The sequence below is a fragment of the Megascapheus bottae genome, chromosome 19 (genome assembly GCF_031878675.1).
Source record: "Megascapheus bottae isolate mThoBot1 chromosome 19, mThoBot2.hap1, whole genome shotgun sequence".
Lineage (NCBI taxonomy): Eukaryota > Metazoa > Chordata > Mammalia > Rodentia > Geomyidae > Megascapheus > Megascapheus bottae.
This window is the reverse complement of record NC_143527.1, coordinates 45,201,914-45,222,019: the sequence shown is the minus strand read 5'-3', so window position 1 is coordinate 45,222,019 and position 20,106 is coordinate 45,201,914. Positions and strand designations below refer to the sequence as shown.

The window sequence follows — 20,106 nt, the reverse complement described above, 5'->3', positions numbered from 1 at the left end:
AAAATCCAATGGCTTTCTTTTCTAGACACAATAAGCTTACTGTTGAAAAATACTTAAGGCACTCACAAATGAGTTAATTGTGCCTCTTCATCTTTTCTTTTACCTTGTTACTTCTGTTTTTCAATTTATATTAGCTCTTGGGCTAGAGGGCCTTATAAAATATTTTAAGAAGCCCAATTATCACTTATTAAGAGGCTTTGTGACTACAAAGAAAAGTCACATACAATTCAAGTCGCAGGGGAGTGCTTTCTTTGATTTATGTTCCACCCTCTGCTACTGCCTTACCATAGGCCAAAAAGCCAGGAACCAATGGACTACAATTAAAGCTTTGCAATCTTCAGCAAATATCATCCCCTTCCTTTACAATCTTGATGACTTGAGGTATTTAGTCACAATGACAGAAAGTGAACCCAACAGGGATAAAGGAACTATTGTTTGCCTAGATTAAGGTTTTCAGTAAGAATGAATCTTCTATCTGGGAAACAGTAGATAAGGAAGATGAAATCCATGTCAGTTTGGTCTTTGTAACTCTCATTGAAAACGTTAAGTCCACCGTGCTTAGTTTGAAACACAAAAAAGTGTATTTGTGGGCAGAAAACATGAACAAAAATCATTTTGATGGATGACAATTGTTGCACCAGAGATCTGCAAAGCAAGGGATCCCTTGAATAAGTAACACCAAACCATTCGTTATAGCAACTACCATACAGATCCAGAAATAGGTTTGGACTAAAACACAAAGAAATGACTGGAGAGGCTTTATGTGCCAAGGTAGAAGCTACTGTCACATTTTTGGCAGAGCTGAGGAAGTTGACTAAGGAGAAAAGTTAAGTCTTTGATTATAAGGAAAGTGGGCTCTTCTGGAAGAAATTTGCTCAAAAGAATCTATTCTCATCAAAGTATAAAAGAAGCTCTAGGCACAAAACATGCAAAGTATGTAAAGGCAACCCTCTGTATATTACTTTTTAAAATAACAATAAAGAGAAAAAATAATCATGGCTCCACTTCCAGTTTTCTGGTGGTTAATTGGAGTCTTGAATACATTCTTGACTACGCTGGCTTCAAATCACCATCCTTACATCTCAGCCTCCTGAATATAAGATTGCAGGCGTGAGCCACCAGCACTAGCGTTGTAATTTTGATAAATTCTCTTTCTTCTCGGTGGAATGTCTTACCCTTGGTTAAAGAAATTCTCTGAGAAGACCTTGTCCTACAGAGAAATTCATTTTAACAGTACTTTTAAGGGGCCATAGTGGTAATTTTAGAAATGTAGAAATAGAGAGAAAGGACTACATCAAACAGTGTAGGGATTTATTTAGGAGAGATACTAGATGGTTATCAATGGATCTCAGAAATTCAAGATTAATAGCAATTCTTTGTAAAGGAAATATATAAATGGACACATTTTAGAATGTACTTAAATTCATTTACCCTAAATTATTACTTCTATGTGCAATGATTTCACAAAGGTCTCCAACAACCTTGCTTCTGCCACCCTCCCTCCCCGTCCACCTTGGTGATTACATGCTGAATCTTTACACAGTGGCTGTGGTGATTTGGATAATGCCAGTATAAGCTCATAAAGATGAATTTTATCTGAATGAAATTGAAGGAATTTATCATTATTGATAGTATTTTTATCAGTATTAGTATGACACCTATTACTTATACTTCTTCATGCTGTAGCATGAAGCTGTGTAATGACCAAATGACCAGTTACATTTTTCTTAAACATTTATATATGTTAATATTCATACATATTCTTCATTTGCAAGTGTTACAGATCCTTATAGTCAATATCATACCACACTATAGAAATTCAGAAGTATTTCTTTGGTGCTCTCTATCTAATTTCACTCTCTCCTTCTAAGTATGTAGGATATAACATGCTCCCAAGACTTTGTTCCACTAGTTTATGAGATGAATATTTTATTTCCATTGGTAAGTGTGACTATTGAGATTTTGTCTTTTACTCTGTGTATGCCAATTAATACAGTGAAAAGAACACAATTTAATTGTTACTACAAATAATTGGTTTCATTCTTTTTTTTTCTGGCCAAATACTACATCATTTTCAATCTTTATCAAGTTCTTTTTTTTTTGCCAGTCCTGGGCTTGGGCTCAGTGCCTGAGTACTGTCCCTGGATTTTCTCAAGACTAGGGCTCTACCACTTTAGCCACAGCACCACTTCTGGCTTTTTGCGATGTATGTGGTACCGAGGAATCGAACCCGGGTCTTTGTGCATGCTAGGCAAGCACTCTACCACTAGGTCAAACTCCCAGCCAATCAATCTTTATCAAGTTCTACATTAATGGACACACCTTGTTTGACTCGATATTCAGCCACTGTAAAGACCCCCTAATATATGGATTTTTTTGATGTAGCTTTCATTTATTAAAAAAAATAAAGTATGAAAGAGGCACTAGGGCACAAAACATGCAAGGACAGATTAATTGTGGTTTTGATTTTGTATGGCAATCTGCAGGACACGTGAGAAAGCCCACAATAGTATACAAAGTGAAGAACCTCATTCTCTCTCCAAAACCAAACAACTGCATTCTGAGAAAATTAGCGCTACATTCAGATAACTTTCATTATTGCCGACTTCTGGAATTGTGCTATTTGGCATTAGTTATTGTTGTCAGTGGCTTATCATCCCTCAATTAAAAGCTAAAAATCATCCTAAGAATGCTCAGTAATAATCATCCTCACTAATAATCCTAAAATTAAGAAAGGCATAAAACACCCTCGGCAGGATCCAAAAGGAGGGTCATTCAACACTTTCCCATACTACCACCCTGGCCTGATGCTGATTTACAATTCTGGACTGCAGGCTTTCAGGAGAGGAGGTTCAAACATAATAAATATTATATGCCACATCATTCCTATAAAATCTAAACCTGCAATTGTCCCTGACCTCCTAGATTTAATAAAAATAAAATAACCAAAATGAGTAAAATTGGTGGTCTTCCAAGAACATGTCTGCGTCACAACAAAATGTCTGAAAGTGCAAAGGGATACCCCATCAAATGCCAGGTGCTCAGATGTACACACACACAGAGCCTTATCCCATCCTCATAGACAAGAAATGACTGTGGAAAGACCAGCCTCAGTACTGAGGTCTGGATCTCATAGGAACCTGCCCGGTACACCATCTGGCCTGGTGACAGCAAGAGGAAACATTGATTATCCAGGCTCAGCAGATGTGGATCCAGCAGCATGCTCAGGCAAGCCATCAGGACTTTGTGGATGGTATCCATCGCACTTGCCATCCCCACCATTAGCAATTAGTTTCTGGTAATAACTCCCATGGGATTGTCCTTGGCTTTTCCTCTAATTTCTCTCAACTTGTTGGTCTTATTTTTATTTGTGCCAGTCCTAGGGCTTGAACTCAGGACCTAGGCACTGTTCTTGACCCCCAAAAGCTAGTATTCTGCAATTTAAGCCACAGCCCCAATTCTTTCTGGTCTGTCTGTCTGTCTCTCCCTCTCCCTCTCCCTTTCCCCCCCTCTCTGGTGGTTAATGAGAAAAAAACTCTTTTCTACCCCAACTGACGTCAAACTGCAATCCTCGACCTCCTATGAGCAGTTAGGATTACAAACGTGAGCCATCAGTGCCTGCCAAAAGCATCTCCTTTTAAGAAATCCCATGCAATCAATGCCTGCTACTTTCAAAACCTAACGTGTGCATATAGCTGGCAGATTTGCTATGAGAATCTACATATTGCTCACAGGTAGCTTGGGGGGCTGCTACTGTGGAATGAAACATTTCTTGCTTTTAATGCTCCTTTTATTCTTTCTCTCTGGGCAATTACAGGGGTCTGAAATGAGGGAGATAAAGCCAAAAATAAAATCTTTTTCTCCTAGCAGGAGATCAGTTCCTCATTGGGGTGGGGTGAGGGTAATTTTGTGGCAGAATGTGTAGTGATTGGTTCCTTCATTCTTAGAAATATTTTAATACGTCACCTGTCAGAGACAGGGCCACATGATGTCAACTTGTTAGTAGAGCTATTTTACTCCTGCTTCTGGTCTCTGTGGCCAGCACATTTGAAAGATGGAGACAGCAGCTGCTGTGAGCATTGCACAAGGCTACAGGAACCACGCTGATGACTATGGACTCCTGAGCTGTCTTTTGACCAGCTCCTTGTGCTTTTATCCCACGTTTCATCTCCCAAACTTTCTACTTGACAGAATACTCAACATTCATCTAGTTTGGCTGTCAGTTCAGAAAAATGCCTATGAAAATCTACTAAGGCCAGGAACAATGAATGAATAGACACTGGCGATATGAGAACTTGTGTTAATATCTTCATTCAAAACTCAAGCTGATTTCCTCAATAGGAAAAATTCAGTCCTCTCTGGAGATGGCTAATAGTAGAGCAGATTCCCTCTGTGACTGTGGAGGCACTGGTGGCACCCTGTATGAAGTCCTTTCCTGACTGTATTGGGCTATCTGCAGGAGTCAGAGTCCTGTCATCAGGACTATCCTATTTCTAGACATGGCACTTACAACATTACATTAAAAATGCCTAGCTTAGTAGGGATGAGTGATAATAAAAGGTAGAATTGACAGTAGCAGTTGTGGTTACCAGGGCAGAGACCACAGAAAACACTGGAGGGGTCTGGTAAGACTTCCCATCAGTTAGCTATTCTGACTCATTAAGCATGGATGATATACATTAGGCTTCTAAGCTCTGCTCTTGATTACTGACAAGTTTCTTTCACCACGTCTCTAATACCATGCTGTCCAATTATAAAATATCTACTTTGAAGTTTTTTTTTTTTTAAAGAAAGCAGAGGCCATTCCAAAGTCTTACGAAGAACTAAGAGAAACACTTAGCAATGTTTTTTTTTAAATTGCCTGTAAGTCAATGGCATAAATATTTTCCTTTGATGGCATGGTTTAAAAATTATTGATATAAATAGGTCTTGAAATCATGCTCCCAATTGAAAAGTCCCATAAATTTTAACTGTCATATGGATCAATATCATTTAAAATGTGGTCGCATTAATAGCTCGGAAGTTTAGCCAGTGTGGAGAGTGTTTTCTGAATCATAAAACAATAACACAGGCTCAGAAAAAAACTATCAAATTAATTTCCTTTTATGGAAGCATGGTAGTTGATATATAGCTAATTTTTAATCAATCAGTATATTGTATTATAATAAATATGGGTCAGTACCTCCTTGCCACATAGTGGTCATAATATACAATGAGATGAACAGTGCTTCCATGCTTTTGTGGCAAAATGAGTCCAGATCAAACATCTTCAGAGGGAATAAAATTACTGAATTCATATATGTTTTTTCCAACTAGGTATCTGAGGAAAAAGAAAACTTTAGTTTCAGTTCTTCAAATGGTTGACTTTTTCTTACTTTGCCAATAGTGACACATTTCCCATTATGGAACTCAATGAGTAAGTAGGCTAATGGACATAAAGAATTCTTGACATTGTTACTTTTCAAGGAGAGAACAAATCAACAAACCGGAAAATGCACAGAATTTGGTCCAAATTATACTGTGCAAAATTGAATGCTACAAATTTTCCAACTCCAGTGTGTACTTGATGGCACCATTTGCCATTCAAAGAGTTCCAACAAGAAGTTCTGTCAACTTATACTTCCATGCAAGTGTATCATCTGAAAAAACACATCAAATTTATGAATCGCCAACCTCTTCTTGCTTGTCAAGTTTTCGTGTGTGTGTGTGTGGCGGGGGGGGGGGGGGGGGGAGGAGGGGGCTGGGTCTTTAACTCAGGGCCTGAGCACTGTCCCAGAGCTCTGTGCTCTTTGATCCAAAGCTCTACTTCAGGTTTTTTGATAGTTAATTGGAGATAAGATTATCATGGACTTTTCTACCAGTGGCTGGCCTCAAATCATAATCTTCAGATCTCCACCATTTAAGTAGCTAGGATTACACACATGAGTTACCAGAGCCTGGCTTGAATTTTCCTATTTTTAAATGGCACAAGAGGTGTCATATATATCTCCAGTTTCAGTTGGCCCTTTTAAATATACTATACTAAGCTAGTTAGACAGCTTGAAATCTATTTCTAGTATTAGTAAAGCATCTGTTTGCATAGCTGAAATATAAATTTGATAAGGCAATACTTTAGGGAGAAAAGAGGCAGGGGAAATGGTTCCAGAAATGACCCAAAATTCACTCTAGAAGTGGCACATGCGGAGGATTGGAGAATTAAAAGAAAAAAATAAGCAAACATTTTTGCCTAAGACAAGTTTATGGTCTACTTGGCACATAAATGACATGCTTAATAAAGGTAGATGAAATAAGCATTATGATAAAAGTGACTGATAAGTCAGAGCATGCTAATGCCCACTCTAACTTAGTAAGTTAGATTCATTTATGAGTTTCAAACATGTTTGTCGTGACCAGGTTCTGGCAAACACATTCCGTTGTTGCTCTTCAACTCCCCCTTCTACTCTTCTCGTGTATGCTTACTCCTTCTCAGTGCTAATATGTGCTCCATTTAAGAGTCTACCCTCCTTCTTTTCAGTCATAGATTTCAGGGTACAAAGTGATGGATGGAGAAAACTGACTCAGCCTGTTTCTTCATGATGCTATTTTTTTTAGCCAATAGACTGTCTCATACAAAATTGGTACCTCACCCCAAAATGCCTTCCCACCTCTTTGAAAGACAGTGCCAATTAGCAGCTTAGGCAGTGTGAGATTCAGGCTCAGATCCCAGCTCCATCATTTTTACGGTGGGACCAAAAGCATGAGATTCTATTTTTATATTCTTGACTGCAGGCGCTGCACATTCATGACATACAAGGGCAGTGAACGGAGCCCCTGGCCTTGGCCTCTTACTTGGGTTTGGTTTTCTTTTGGTTTACTTTTCCTGATCTTTGGATTAGAGGCCATGTCACTGTTTCAGAGACTGAGCCCCAGACTGTGGTGTGTGTGAGTGTGTGTGTGTGTGTGTGTGTGTGTGTGTGTGTGTGTGTGTACATGTCCTTGGACTGGGGGTTTGAATTCAGGGTTTTAGTGTTGACCCTTAGCTTATTCACTCAGGGCAGGCAGTCTACCACTTGAGTCACACCTCCATTTCTGGCTCTCTGCTAGTTAGACGGGGATAAACATCTCACAAACTTTTCTTCCCCAGGCTGGCTTTGAACTGCAATGTTCACATTTCAGCCCTTGAGTAGCTATGATTACAAGTGTCACCAACAACCAGTTAAGACCCTGATTTTAATGGCTCTTAATACTCTTTCTTGAGACTTACCTCTGTAGCCCTACAAGGGTAAAAACAAGTTACCCTTGAGCTCTGAAACAATCCCCTCATACCTTGAATAATGCTGGATATGTAGAAAATATGTGGTAAATGAACAAATGAAAGAATCTAGTACCACACAAATGGTTCTCCAGCAAAGCAAAATGACCCCTACATCAAGGGAATGGGCTTCATGCTCTTTACCCTTTTCAGTGGCTCAGCCTTTATCTGCTTCACTTGTAGGTGATCCCCATATGATTCCACTGACAGACACTAACATACAATTTACAAACTATTCCAAGACTTGTTTCACAGAAGGACTGCTTTCACCTCAGGGGTCTGACTAGACCTCTCACACCACCAACTCTTGTTGAAGTAACTTGAATTGTATGTCACCTCTACTGCCAGTGAACAATTCTATTACCATGTGACAGACAAAAGCATTCTATGGTTTTTTTCTTTCATCTGCTCCACCTTCTCTAAGTTTCCTAGAGATTTGTGGGGGAGGGGAAGGCTAAAGAGATTCCATCCTTAGGAAGAATAGAGCTACCTACAGAAAATTTCTTACATGTTTATCATCAATTTCAGGTTTATTTTATATTATTTAATGACTTCTGATACTTTAAGGGTCATTTTATCTGCAATTAGCTTGTCCTTCAAATCACTATATTTAAAAGTTTCTAAGTATAAGGGAGAATTAGAAGATTCTGAGCCCTGTCCACCAAGAAGAATTATTTGTGTGGGCAGACCCAATTTGAAATAAAAGATTCTTCAATAGTGTGCTCAAATTGCAATTTATTTAGGAGGGTGGAAATGTGATCTTGGTAGATTGTCCAGCAAATATTCTTCATGATAAGGCTAAAACATCAGTTATAAGGTATTCATTAGAAACGTGATCACCCAATGTGCAAATTCATAGAAGCAATAAAGATATTTTGATATGATAAATAATGTAGAAATAATAAAATCTCTGAAGTTTAACCAACTGCCAACCTAATGTTCTGGTGAGGGACAAGCTCAGTACCACAGAAATGCTGGCCAGAATACAACTCAGGCCTCAGGGGAAGCATGTTCCAGACTTACTTCAGGGTAAAAACAAATGTGGCTCAACATTTATGCTTATTGTCAGATTCCTCTGGACACAGGTAGTCCATGCTTTAGTGTTAAATGAACTAATAACAACCATGTAAGCAGTTGCCTCTGCAAACGAACTCAGGGGAGAGTGGATTCATCTATTTTGTTATAAAACATCATTTTGGGTAGCTATGTACATATTTCTTTCAAATAAGAGGGATTAGCTGTAAAACCCTGTAGCGGTCAAACAGGAATTCTGGGTTCTCCAAGAGAAATTTCTGGCCAAGCAGAAAGGCATTCTTCTCAAGAAAAGGGGGCTCTATCACCTAACAGAGTATGTATGTCTGAACCTGAACTGGCTCTTCCTTTCGGCTTCAAGGGCCGTAAGGAGCATAATGGCAAAGTTTCTGTGCAAGTTTGCTTTTGTGTTTAAGCAAGAATTCGGCAACAATCAGTGAGAACAGCCAAAGTCAAAGCAACAGAAAATCTCAGATAAGACTTTTCTTTAAAGGGTCATGAATTCAACTTGATGAATTTGCACAGAAATATCAGAATACTGATAAAACTCCTTTATAGGTATCCTATTTTATTATATTTTATTTATTAATTATTTAGATTTGAGTTGGCAATGGGGTTTAAACTCATGGACTGGAGCTCTTGTTTGATTTTTTTCACTGAAGGATAGCATTCCGCCATATGAACTATAACTCTAGCACAGGATTTTTGCTGGTTCATTGAATATGAGTCTCCAGGATTGTGTGCCATGGCTAGTTTTGAACCATGGTCCTCAGATCTTAGCCTCCTGAGTAACTAAAATTAAGGCTGTGAGCCCCTAGTGCCTGGCTACAAATGTTTTATTTTCAATGCCCTTTTCCATTGGTGGTCTCTTCCTCCGATCCATTCAATCCTTTTGTGAGGCAGAGAATTCGTCTGGGGGAGATACAAGACTTAGTCTCAGTGGCTCAGCCATGTCAGGTGGGGAGTGTGTGGCTAGTCTTAAATTATTCTTGTCCAGCTTCCTTTCTTATAGACTGTGCACTAAATGATGCAGTCTGTGAATATGTGTAATGAAACACAGCTCTGTTATACACAAGAAAATGTAAGCTGGAAGTGTCATTTACTAGCTGCAAGAGCTTGGACAAGTTACTTGAACTGCCTCTTGGAACCTCTTCAGTAAACATGGAGCAAGGTCCTTCAAAGAGAAAATGGATCAGACATATAAATGAACTATCATATGGGAAGAGCTAGTGCACAGGCAGTTATTATAAATGGCATCATGTATCATTACCTATATAGTGCCTGTATTAAAAAAATTATGTAGCTGGACGCTAGTAGCTCATGTATGTAAACCTAGCTACTGAGGGGGAGAATGACATCTGAGGATAGCAGTTCAAAGTTATCCTAGGCAGGAATGTCCATGAGACTCTTATGTCAATGAACCACTCCCCCAAAAGCCAAAAGTGGAAGTATGGTTCAAGTGGTAGATCAGATCTTGAGTATCAAAGCTCAGGGACAATGCTCAGGCTCAGGACCAGCATACAAGAGCAAAAATCACTTGATTCCACTGCTAAGAAACATTAACCATTGTGTTATACGTCATTATAGAATAAACCCTAGGCACAAGCATATGAATGATAATCCATCACTACTAGGGATTTTTTTAAATTTTGAAACATCATCTTTCTAAAGACAAAAGTAAAAGGAATCAAAATATTTACATATAGAACAATTTGAGAATGTCTTCCCTTCAAACTTAAGCTTCTTTAAGATGTTGTTATTTAATTTATTTATGTATTGTAATCAGATTTCTGTATGCATCAAAACCACTACAGGCTTGGGGCTTGGCAGTCAAACTTTGGAAAAAGTACATCAACTAAAATTGTTTCAAAGACAAAAATCAGAGGAAAATCACAACATATAGTAAACTAAGGACAGCCATATAAATAACAGAAGAAACAGTTTTCCAGGCTAATAAATAAAATCCATGGCATAAATGATACAGGATGTACCCCCACAAGGCAACGGTAACCATGGCAACAAGAGGAGTTGCAGTGAATTCAGATTGACTCATCCAAATACCGAACTGATATGCTAACATTTCAGGTATATTTCATCCGACGATTTTTCTATGGTAGTAAAACAGGTTGTGCCCCTATTTTGGTAAAATTATTCATTTTAATAATAGCTATTCCTTCAATGTTTTAAAGAGATGAACATTTCTTGTGGCTTCTAACTAATAATATATAATAAGGTCAGTATTACTGAAGCCCAATTTCCTGGGGTCAGACATAACTCATTTCCTGCTCCTCAATAACAAATTTCTGCTCCATTATTTAACAAGACTGTTCAGCAACATAGTCAAGTATCACTTACAGGTATTCAAAGATATCACATCATGATTCTTTCACTCATAATCTTAGACATCAAGTGACTGGCACCATAATTTAAAAGTCCTATATCTCAGCAGTTAAATCAAATGTCAAACCATCAGCTGTCTAGGTAGAGCAACCCAGGACAACCTCTGACTAAAAACTTTTAGGAAAGGAATCCCATTGTCTCAATCTTCAATCTGTTCCCTAAACCTTGTCTTCTATCTGAGCTTTATCAGGTAGCTGGGGGGGGGGGTTATTGAGGGTTAAACCTAGGCCATCATGCTTATAAAGCCAATGCTCTAGAACTTGAGCACAGTACTTTGTGTTTTCTCAGATAACATCTGGTCTTGAGTCCAGATTCTCCTACCTCTACCTGCTGAGTATGGTCACTCCTGAGACTACAAGAGTATCCCACTATGCCTAGACTTCTCTGTTGCATCTTTCTGAACAAGCCTAAACCCATATTTATATCTTACAGCCTATAAATCCTAACTTCACAAAACCTTTTCTTAGAAAACAAGCACATTATCCTCCTCACAGAGATTGTATATTGGGAGTGTTTACTTTTTAAGTGGGTCATAATACTGCGAGGTGCTCTTTCTTCTACTCCTAGCTACATGGGTGCTAGAGGCAAATGGTCACAGACTTGAGACCAGTCTAAGCAATGTTATCAAGACCCAGTCTCAAAAATAAAATAAGGAAGTGGCGCTGTGACTCAAGTGGTAGAGCGCTAGCCTTAAGCTGAAGAGCTCAGGGACAGCACTCAGGCCCAGAATTCAAGCCCCACAACTGACAATCAATTAATCAATCAATAAAAATAAAATAAAATGAAAGAGGCAGGGATGTGGTTCAAGTGGTAGAGTTCTTGACTAGCATATGCAGGGAGCTAGCACATGTACTGGAGTTCAACCTCCACTACTGCAAACACACAAAGAAATTCACAGTACCTATAATTAAGGGAAAAATGTCTCAAGTCATCAGTCTGCTGGAGCAATACAGACAGGATTTCCTGTCTTTGATCTCAGGCATATATATTTGAAGGGAAAGATTCTTCACAGCAGCCTGAAGATATCTCCCTTTCGTACTAAAATTGGACATGGAAGACAAGCCTGGTGAGAAATGATGAATAAAGGGTAGGCCGTCACAGGCTGTGCAGGAAAGCTATAAGTGCAATTAGAATTGCACTCATCTTGCCTAAAATGAGAAGCCTAAAAACCTAAGCACCCAGGAATCCATTCTGAATCCTGGAAAAAGCCCACTTTATAGTAGTGGAACTTCAAGCTATAATTCTGCTCCTGAATTAAAAAGCCCTGGATCTCTACTGCTTCTGATCTGTCCACTCTTTCTTACCTCTGGATGGTAAACAAATCCAGCATGGTTGGATTGACAATAGCTGTCAGATCATGAACCCACATCAAATTCAGGGAACCATTTACACATCCGGTCTACAGGAACCCAGGATGGGAAAGCCGCATTCTAACTATGTCAGTGTCTCTACAGCAGAGACAGGATTGAATTCCAGGGAATTATTTATGGAGGACTCCTAAGAAACTTGTAGTAAATGTTATATTATACCAGCCAGGGTACTGTGGCGCAATCTCAGAGCAGTCTGTCCCTTGCTCCTCAAAAACAAGTCTGCTTATTAAGCAAGGATACATGTTTAATTTGCCTTTCTCATTCTTGAATTTTTAACTATTGCAAATTATTTTCTTAACAATGCTTAGGATTCTTCAAAATCCATAAACTAGAAAGTGTATTTCAATCCTCATATGCAGATAAAAAGCAATTTTTTTCTTGTTTCTGGAAGGTGATAAAGAGGAAAAAGAAAAGGGAATTTTCTCAGATGCTATTAAAGAATTAAAACCCAAGCCAGAAAAAGGAACCCAATGTACCCTAGAAAGGAGCCTCAGCAGATCTATTTTCCATCACTGGCTTCAAGAATCTTCTGGAGAGCCATGTCAGGTGCTGAGACAGAGCTACCTGCAGACCCCTGAGGTGCCTGCATGTGAGATCTGACTGGGGGGAAAAAAATCAAACCTGAGCCTCTCATCATCACTCCAGTCTTTCATCTCTACACCTTTAATCTCAGCTGGTCTCTATAAGTTGAGATAAAGCTCTACCATATTACTTTGTAAGGCTGATAAACATCTTCTTTTTCTTTTTTAAATGAGAAGCTTATCACATGGGACATCAGCTTGTAAGCTCTGATTATTGATATTTAAATCGACAGGTGAAGACAGCAGCAGGGTTCTGTCTGAGAACACTGGTAAGAGTGTTGCTGTACACACACCTTCCATAATCTTGTCCCACAGTACCACCATTTCTTTTGTGATGGTCTGGGCACTTGAATTCAAGGTCTCATTCTCTCGTGGCAGTTTTTACTCATTGTGAGTGCTATACTACACTAATTAGCCATCCTGTCACTTCTGGCTTTTCGTTGGTTAATTGAAGGTAAAAAGTTACCTAGATTTTCCTGCCCGGGCTGGCTTGTAACCTAAATCCATGGATCTCAACTTTCTGAGTAGCTGGGATTACAGGTATGCGCCACTAGCCTCAGGCTCACTGTAGTCATTTCCAGCATTCACATGTTCCTAACTGAAGTTGAGAACAGTCATTATGCCCTCCTGAAATGATATCAGTTTCCTTGAATTGCCAGAATGTGCTTCTAGAGACCAGGTGAATACCAAGTGCCTGCCCACAAGCAGCTGCATCTTTCCACTTGTACAAATGATTCCCTGTGTCTCCTGTTCACTCCTGCCAGGCCTCCCTACCCCTCTCTGTGACCCACAAAACCCATGTCCTTACTCATTAAAATGAGTGCAAGACCAGCATGCTGTTGAATTGTTTGAAGATGTGAAGGTCTCATAATCAGCTTAAAAGCTCTCCCTTCGTCTTTATAGAGTAGTTTTAAGTTTATCAGAATATTAAGTAGATAATGCAGAATTCCTAGGTGACTCCTCCAGCGGAGGAAATATCTTGCATATTTCTTGTGAATGATTAACTAACACTGGTAGATTATGTTGGTAGCTATAGATCACATTTACACTGGTGTCGTTCTATTGATTTTCACAAACGCACACTGCTGTGTATCTAATATTGTAGTGCTTAGTTTCATACTGTGGTTTTCTTTCCCCAAAATACCCTGTTCCATCTATCCAACCCTTCTACCCACCCCTGCCAATGACTTGAACTCTTCACCTTCAATCTCTCTGCTATCTCTGTCATTTCAATTCTTAGGAATCTCATCTGCTTGGAATTATACAGCAGGTGTTTCCCAGAATGGTTTTTCTTCACTGAGAAACAGGCAATAAAATTCCCTTCATGCTGTTTTGGTACTCATCTCTATCTACTGCTGAGCAAATACTGCATTGTATGCCTATAACCATGCATTGGTTATCTTTTCATCAGATGAAGAACATTTTGGCGGCTCCTGTACTGTCTCCTGAGCTGGACTTACTGACTTAGCACTTACAGGGAGCATCCTGGGTGCTCGCTCTTTCCCCTCCCGTTTCTCTCAAGCGCACACACAAACACACACACACACACACTCTTCCCACGATAAAGCTTTTAAGTTTTTGGTTTGTGATAGAACTTTCTATGTGAAGATTATATTTGGATTAGTTGAAAGAAGATGGATAATCTTAAAGTGATTTTGAAATAATTCAGAAAACAATGGTAAGCTGCTATATTACCTTAATCCTTACATAAAGTTCAATATCCCAATGGAGATTGGAAAGTAAAAAATAGGATACCACAGATTTTCTCAATGAGATGTTAGAATAAACATGAAGTCATGAAGTAAAAACATGAAAGAAATGAGATAGCATAGGACTTATTTTTAGTTCAAAAAGATGCCCACAAGGAGAAACACAAATCTCCTAGTAAAGACAAAACAGAGGAGGAGTTGAAATTTGTAATATAATCCTGTTCTAAATAGAAGCAACAATAAAATATGCTAAGGGTAGAGAACATGAAAAAATTATAAAAACACTTCTTAAATAAAAATAAATGTATGATACTTTTTATTATTCGTTCAAGTTATTTTTCAAATTGGCAAAATGAATGAAGCAAAAAGCCATTATTTGCAAAGGTAGAAGAATCACAATCAACACTGTCATGAGTGCAATAAGCTGGAGATATTTTAAGAAAGATTGGAAATAATACTCATAATTTTTACAGATCATAACTTTAGGAAGAAGAGGGTAAGATAAGGTTTCACTACATAGTTCAGACTAGTCTCAAACTTAGAATCTTCCTGCTTCAGCCTCCACTGTGCTGGGATTATAGGCATGTACCATCATACATGGCTTTAAAATGTATACAGTGTTAACTTAATTACTTCATTTTAGATAGTATCCCTATAGATGTGTAACCACCAATGAGCACATATAACAGCTCCTATATATACTATATTCCTGTGTTAAATACAATAGATGAAGTATTCATGAAAGGGCATTTCATTAAGTAAATATATTAGGGTAGAAACTGCAGAGTGACAAGAGAATCAGGCCCACAGTTATGAAGTTACAATTTGATATGTAGTGCTCCCCACCCCCCAGCCATGCCTCCTATGCTGAGCTCTTGATTACTGGCTGTTGTCATGATTTGGAGATTGCTGGGAACTTGGAAGCTGGGGCCCAGTTAGAGAAAACAGATCATTACGGACAGATTTTGGAGGAGTCATAGCAGATTCAGACATCTTCATGAGATGAACAACCCATGCTCCCACCAAGTGCATGGGACCCAGCAACAATTACCGACTGAATCCTTAGAAACTGTGTTTATGTGAGACATTCTGTTCCAGCACCGAGCAGACCATCCAATACACCCACACATGATTCAACACTGGCATTTAAAGTGGGAACCTATGAAGGATTTATTAACAATATTCACCTCTTTCAACTGCTTGGATTTAGAGAACCCTTAGACTAAAGACTGAGCATTGTTACCTATTTTAGCCTCAAATAATAAATATTTAAAAGAAATTACCAGTTAGCCCAAACTGGCACATTCCCACAGAGATTCCCCAGTATGTCATGGCTCTGACAACATCACTCTTAGAAATACCAAGAAGCTGTGAGTTCTGGGGCTCGAGCAGGACACAGGGCTGAACTTCAACCTGGTACAGGGCATCTGGTACTGTGATTCTAGAAGTTTAGCCTCAAAGTTAACTATGACAGAAGCAAGACAAGGAGGTGTATCTGATTTGGAGAATGGATGTGGAATAACCAAATGGAGAGACTGAGGACAAAGGATGAACCAGTGCAATAGTGACACAAGTTACTGTGTTGGAAATGACCTTACGTAAGTAAGGGAATAAGTGCATTTCTTATGTACCAAGCATTTTTAAGATTAAATTTTAAAAAGATTAGGGAAGCAAATTTCTTTTACCTATCAAACATATTTTTTTTTAGTTAATCATGCTTTCCTCAACAAATGTAGCATTAGAAAGCAATAAAAACTTTTACTTGGCCGGACATTTTCTTTTTCTTTTGGTGCTAGTACTAGGAGTTGAACTGTGGACTTTCAAATGCTATTACTTCAGCCATACCACCATTTTCAGCTTTTTGCTAATTCATTGGAGATGAGAGTCTCACATATTTATCTGACCTAGCTGACTATGATCCGCAGATCACAGCCTACTGAGTAGCTAGGATTATAGACATGGAAAATAATTTTGGAGATCAATAGGGATCACTAAGAATAAAAAGGGTAGCTTTTAAAGAATTCTTCATTGTATTTTCCAGTCATAGTTATTTCAAATCAAATGCTCTACCATGTAAACATGGTGCTAAGTACCAGTGGCTCACATTTGTAATCCTAAACACTCAGGCAGCGAGGAGTGAAAGGATTTGCCCCTGGATGCCAGCTCTTATAGAAATGTTCTCCAGTTAGGACCTATCTCAAAAACAATCAGCAATCCTGGCACAGAAACTCATGCCTGTAATCCTAGAAACTCAGGAGTCTGAGATCTGAGGATCGAGGTTCAAAGCCAGTCCAGGCGCTAAAGAACATGAAACTCTGATCTCCAATTAACTACTAGAAAATGGGAAGTGATGCTGTGGCTCAAGGGTAGGGTGCTAGCCTTGAACTGATGAGCTAAGGGACAGCACCCAGACCCAGAGTTCAAGCCTCATGACCCACAAAACAAACAAACGAAAAACAAACAAACAACAACAATAAAAACAAAACCAGCAAAATGGAGCTGGAGGTTTGGCACAAATGGCAGAGCTCCAGCCTAGCAAGTTTGAGGCTCTGTATTGAAATCCCAGTAATGTCAAGGGAAATTACTTAAATATATGAATTCACCCAACTAGACAGGGTTAGAGGAAATTCTGAAAACATGCCCAGGATAAGAAAATCTGAGTCTGTGTGCACATGTATACATGTGTGCGTACAATCTGGAAGAATCCAAGGGACGCGTCTCAAAGGAAAAATGGAGAACATACCTCAGCTCACATTTTTCTTAAAACAACAACAACAAAACCCAAGACTCCTAATAAATACAGAAGACATTCTTTTCAACTTATGGTCAGACTTAAAAACAAACAGAAAACTGAAAGATAAAGGAAATTGTTTCAGATTTATAGGAGTAGGAAAAAGAAAGAGAACTATAAAGTAATCTGTGAGGTCACAGTGGGAGCAATATTTAGTGTCATTTCTTTTTTGTGGTTGTGAGAGCAAATGAAATTGATCATAGCATAGGCATTGGTCTGATACGGGAAGAAGCACTTTGGGTATCTGGCTAGAAAACAGGTGTGAGTTGGTAAAGCCTATATATTTTCATGCAGTTAAGGGGACTCGACTCCTTCTGAGATGCACTGCATCCTTATGCTCCCTGCCCGTCCAGACAACACTGCTCAATTTTTTCCCCCAGAGATGGGCTTGTGAGGAAATCCACGTGGTTAAATCAGCACGGAAAAGACAGGAAGAAATAATTGCAGATGGGCATAAACTTTTCACAAGTTATACTGAAAAGAACAAGTTAGGAGAAATTTCATCTTTCAACATTATGCAAATGCATTTTGCTAGAGATATTTTCTATTTTGGTGGGGATGATTCTCATTACTACTTTTACTATGTGAACTACAAAAATGTGTATCTGTTTTAACAGGAATGTATACATAATTACTCAGTGCAGAAATTTTCAAAAGTGTCAAAATATGAATTAAAACATTGATACTTCATATATATATATATATCTTCTTCTGTGGCTCCAATATATGCAGCTTATGAAATGATGGCTTAGTTAAAAAGGATGAGAACATTTGTATGGAGGAGTTTCTAAAATAGCAGTTGTTTATTTAAAGCAAGCAGGTTATGATGTGTAGAAATTCTTCTGATGAGAGATAGCTGCATAATCAATTCCAAGGAACTTGTCCTCCTTGTTGTTTGATGATGAAACTCCCTTACTCTTTGTCATTGGGATAAAGTCAAAGATCTTCCAAACCTAGGCTAAGCTTTGTGCCTATCGAAATGTGTAATTTAGTTTGCGAGGAGACATCACACCCTTTTTTTTGTCCAGTGACCGCTCAACCAACACTCCATTTCTTTCTCTTTCTTTCTTTCTTTCTTTCTTTCTTTCTTTCTTTCTTTCTTTCTTTCTTTCTTTCTTTCTTTCTTTCTTTCTTTCCTTTCCCTCCCTCTCTCCCTTCCTCCCTACCCCTGTCTCTCCATCCAGCCCTGGGGCTTGAACTCAGGGCCTGTTCACTGTCCTTGAGCTTTCTCAAGCCTAGCGCTCTACCACTTGAGCCACAGTACCACTTCTGGCATTTTCTGTGTATATGGTAGTAGGAATTGAATCCAGGGCTTCTTGCACACTAGGTAAGTATTCTACCACTAGGCCACACTCCTGGCCCCCTTTTCTCTTAAGAAATGTAGGAAGGTAATTGTTGGAACTAGGCAGAAATGCAAGCCAACTGAGCTATTCACTTCACTTCTGTACAAGTCAGCAGAAAACTCACTAATTTTCCTCTGTCATGATGTTCTGAGAGATACAAACTTATGTAATGACTGCAGCTAAAGATGTAGGACACCAGTTACAAATGGCCAATGTTTTCATCTGGCCAGAATAAAATATTGGCCCCAAAATAAGACAGCCAAGGGAAAACTTACTTGTTAGCTTGCAACCATACAACACCGCTCCATATTCTATCTATTGAACATTCACTGAGAAGGGACACATTTAAATGGAAACATGGGATTCTTTTCCCTAGACTCAAATTTCTGATCTGTGATGCTTATGCCTTCCCCAGCCCTCTTGTCAGACTTACTGATGATGTACATCAGAGAGAGAGACCCCCAGCTTCCTCCTTCTGCAGAGAGACATTTGAACATACAGCCTGATGTCAACAGTTTCAGATCTGTTTTTATCAGAACAGGGATCATAGAGATGACAACCTGGTATTTTTTCCCTTTTGAAAATGAGAAAAGGGGCCAGGAGTTTGGCCTAGTGGTAAGAGTGCTTTCATAGCATGCACGAAAACCTGGGTTCAAGTGATAGAGCTCTAGTCTTAAGGAAACCCAAGGACAGTGCTCAGGTCCTAAGTTCAAGTCCCAGGACGAGAGAGAGAGAGAGAGAGAGAGAGAGAGAGAGAGAGAGAGAGAGAGAGAGAGAGAGAGAGAGAGAGAGAGAGAGAGACAGACAGACAGACAGACACAGAGAGAGGCAGACAGAGACAGAGGCAGAGAGAGAGACAGAGAGAGACAGACAGAGAGAGACAGAGAGACAGAGAGGGGGAGGGGGGAGGGGGAGGGAGAGGGAGAGACTGAGAGAGAGGGAAAGGGACAGAGACACAGAGAGAGACAGAAAGATAGAGACAGAGACAGAGAAAGAGAAAGAGAGAGACAGAGAAAGAGAAACAGAGAGACAGAGAAAGAGAGGAGAATTGGACAGTAAAATAACACTCTACAAGTTTAGGACCAGGACATGAGACTTTTGCTTTTAAATCTGGTCCTTTCCCTCTACCCCCTTCTTCCTACCAGAATAATAAATAGAGCCAGTGAAGCAGACAAGACATTTCAGACAACAAAAAACATATTCTGCATTTTTGCTACATTTTGTTTTTACCTCTGAAGAGATGATCCAGGTCAACATCTTCTTTTCCTTTGATTTTCAAGCCCTTTGCCTGCTGTACAACTCTGGACAAAGAACAGAAATAAAATCTGGATTCATTATGCTGTGAGGTAGGAATAAATCATGATAACAGCATAAACTTAAACAGATATCACAGGGCAAATGATAGTGAATTTGTGAACACAATCTTTTTTTTTTTTTGCCAGTCCTGGGCCATGAGCTCAGGGCCTGAGCACTGTCCTTGGACTTTCTCAAGGCTAAAGCTCTACCACTTGAGCCTCAGCACCACTTCTGGCTTTTTTTTTCTAAGTATGTGGTACCAAGGAATTGAACCTGGGTCCTCATGCATGCTA

The 20,106-nt window shown here is 39.1% G+C and overlaps 1 protein-coding gene across 2 annotated transcripts in view; it reads right to left on the bottom strand.

Annotated features, from left to right (window-relative positions):
• L3mbtl4 (L3MBTL histone methyl-lysine binding protein 4) overlaps positions 1 to 20,106 on the bottom strand; it is a 343,139-nt gene that overhangs the window by 67,463 nt on the left and 255,570 nt on the right. For both annotated transcript variants that reach the window (XM_090353483.1, XM_090353484.1), the window contains one exon: positions 19,748 to 19,818. In XM_090353483.1, coding sequence (XP_090209609.1) covers positions 19,748 to 19,818 — 71 coding nt within the window. The remainder of the gene's footprint in view (positions 1 to 19,747; positions 19,819 to 20,106) is intronic.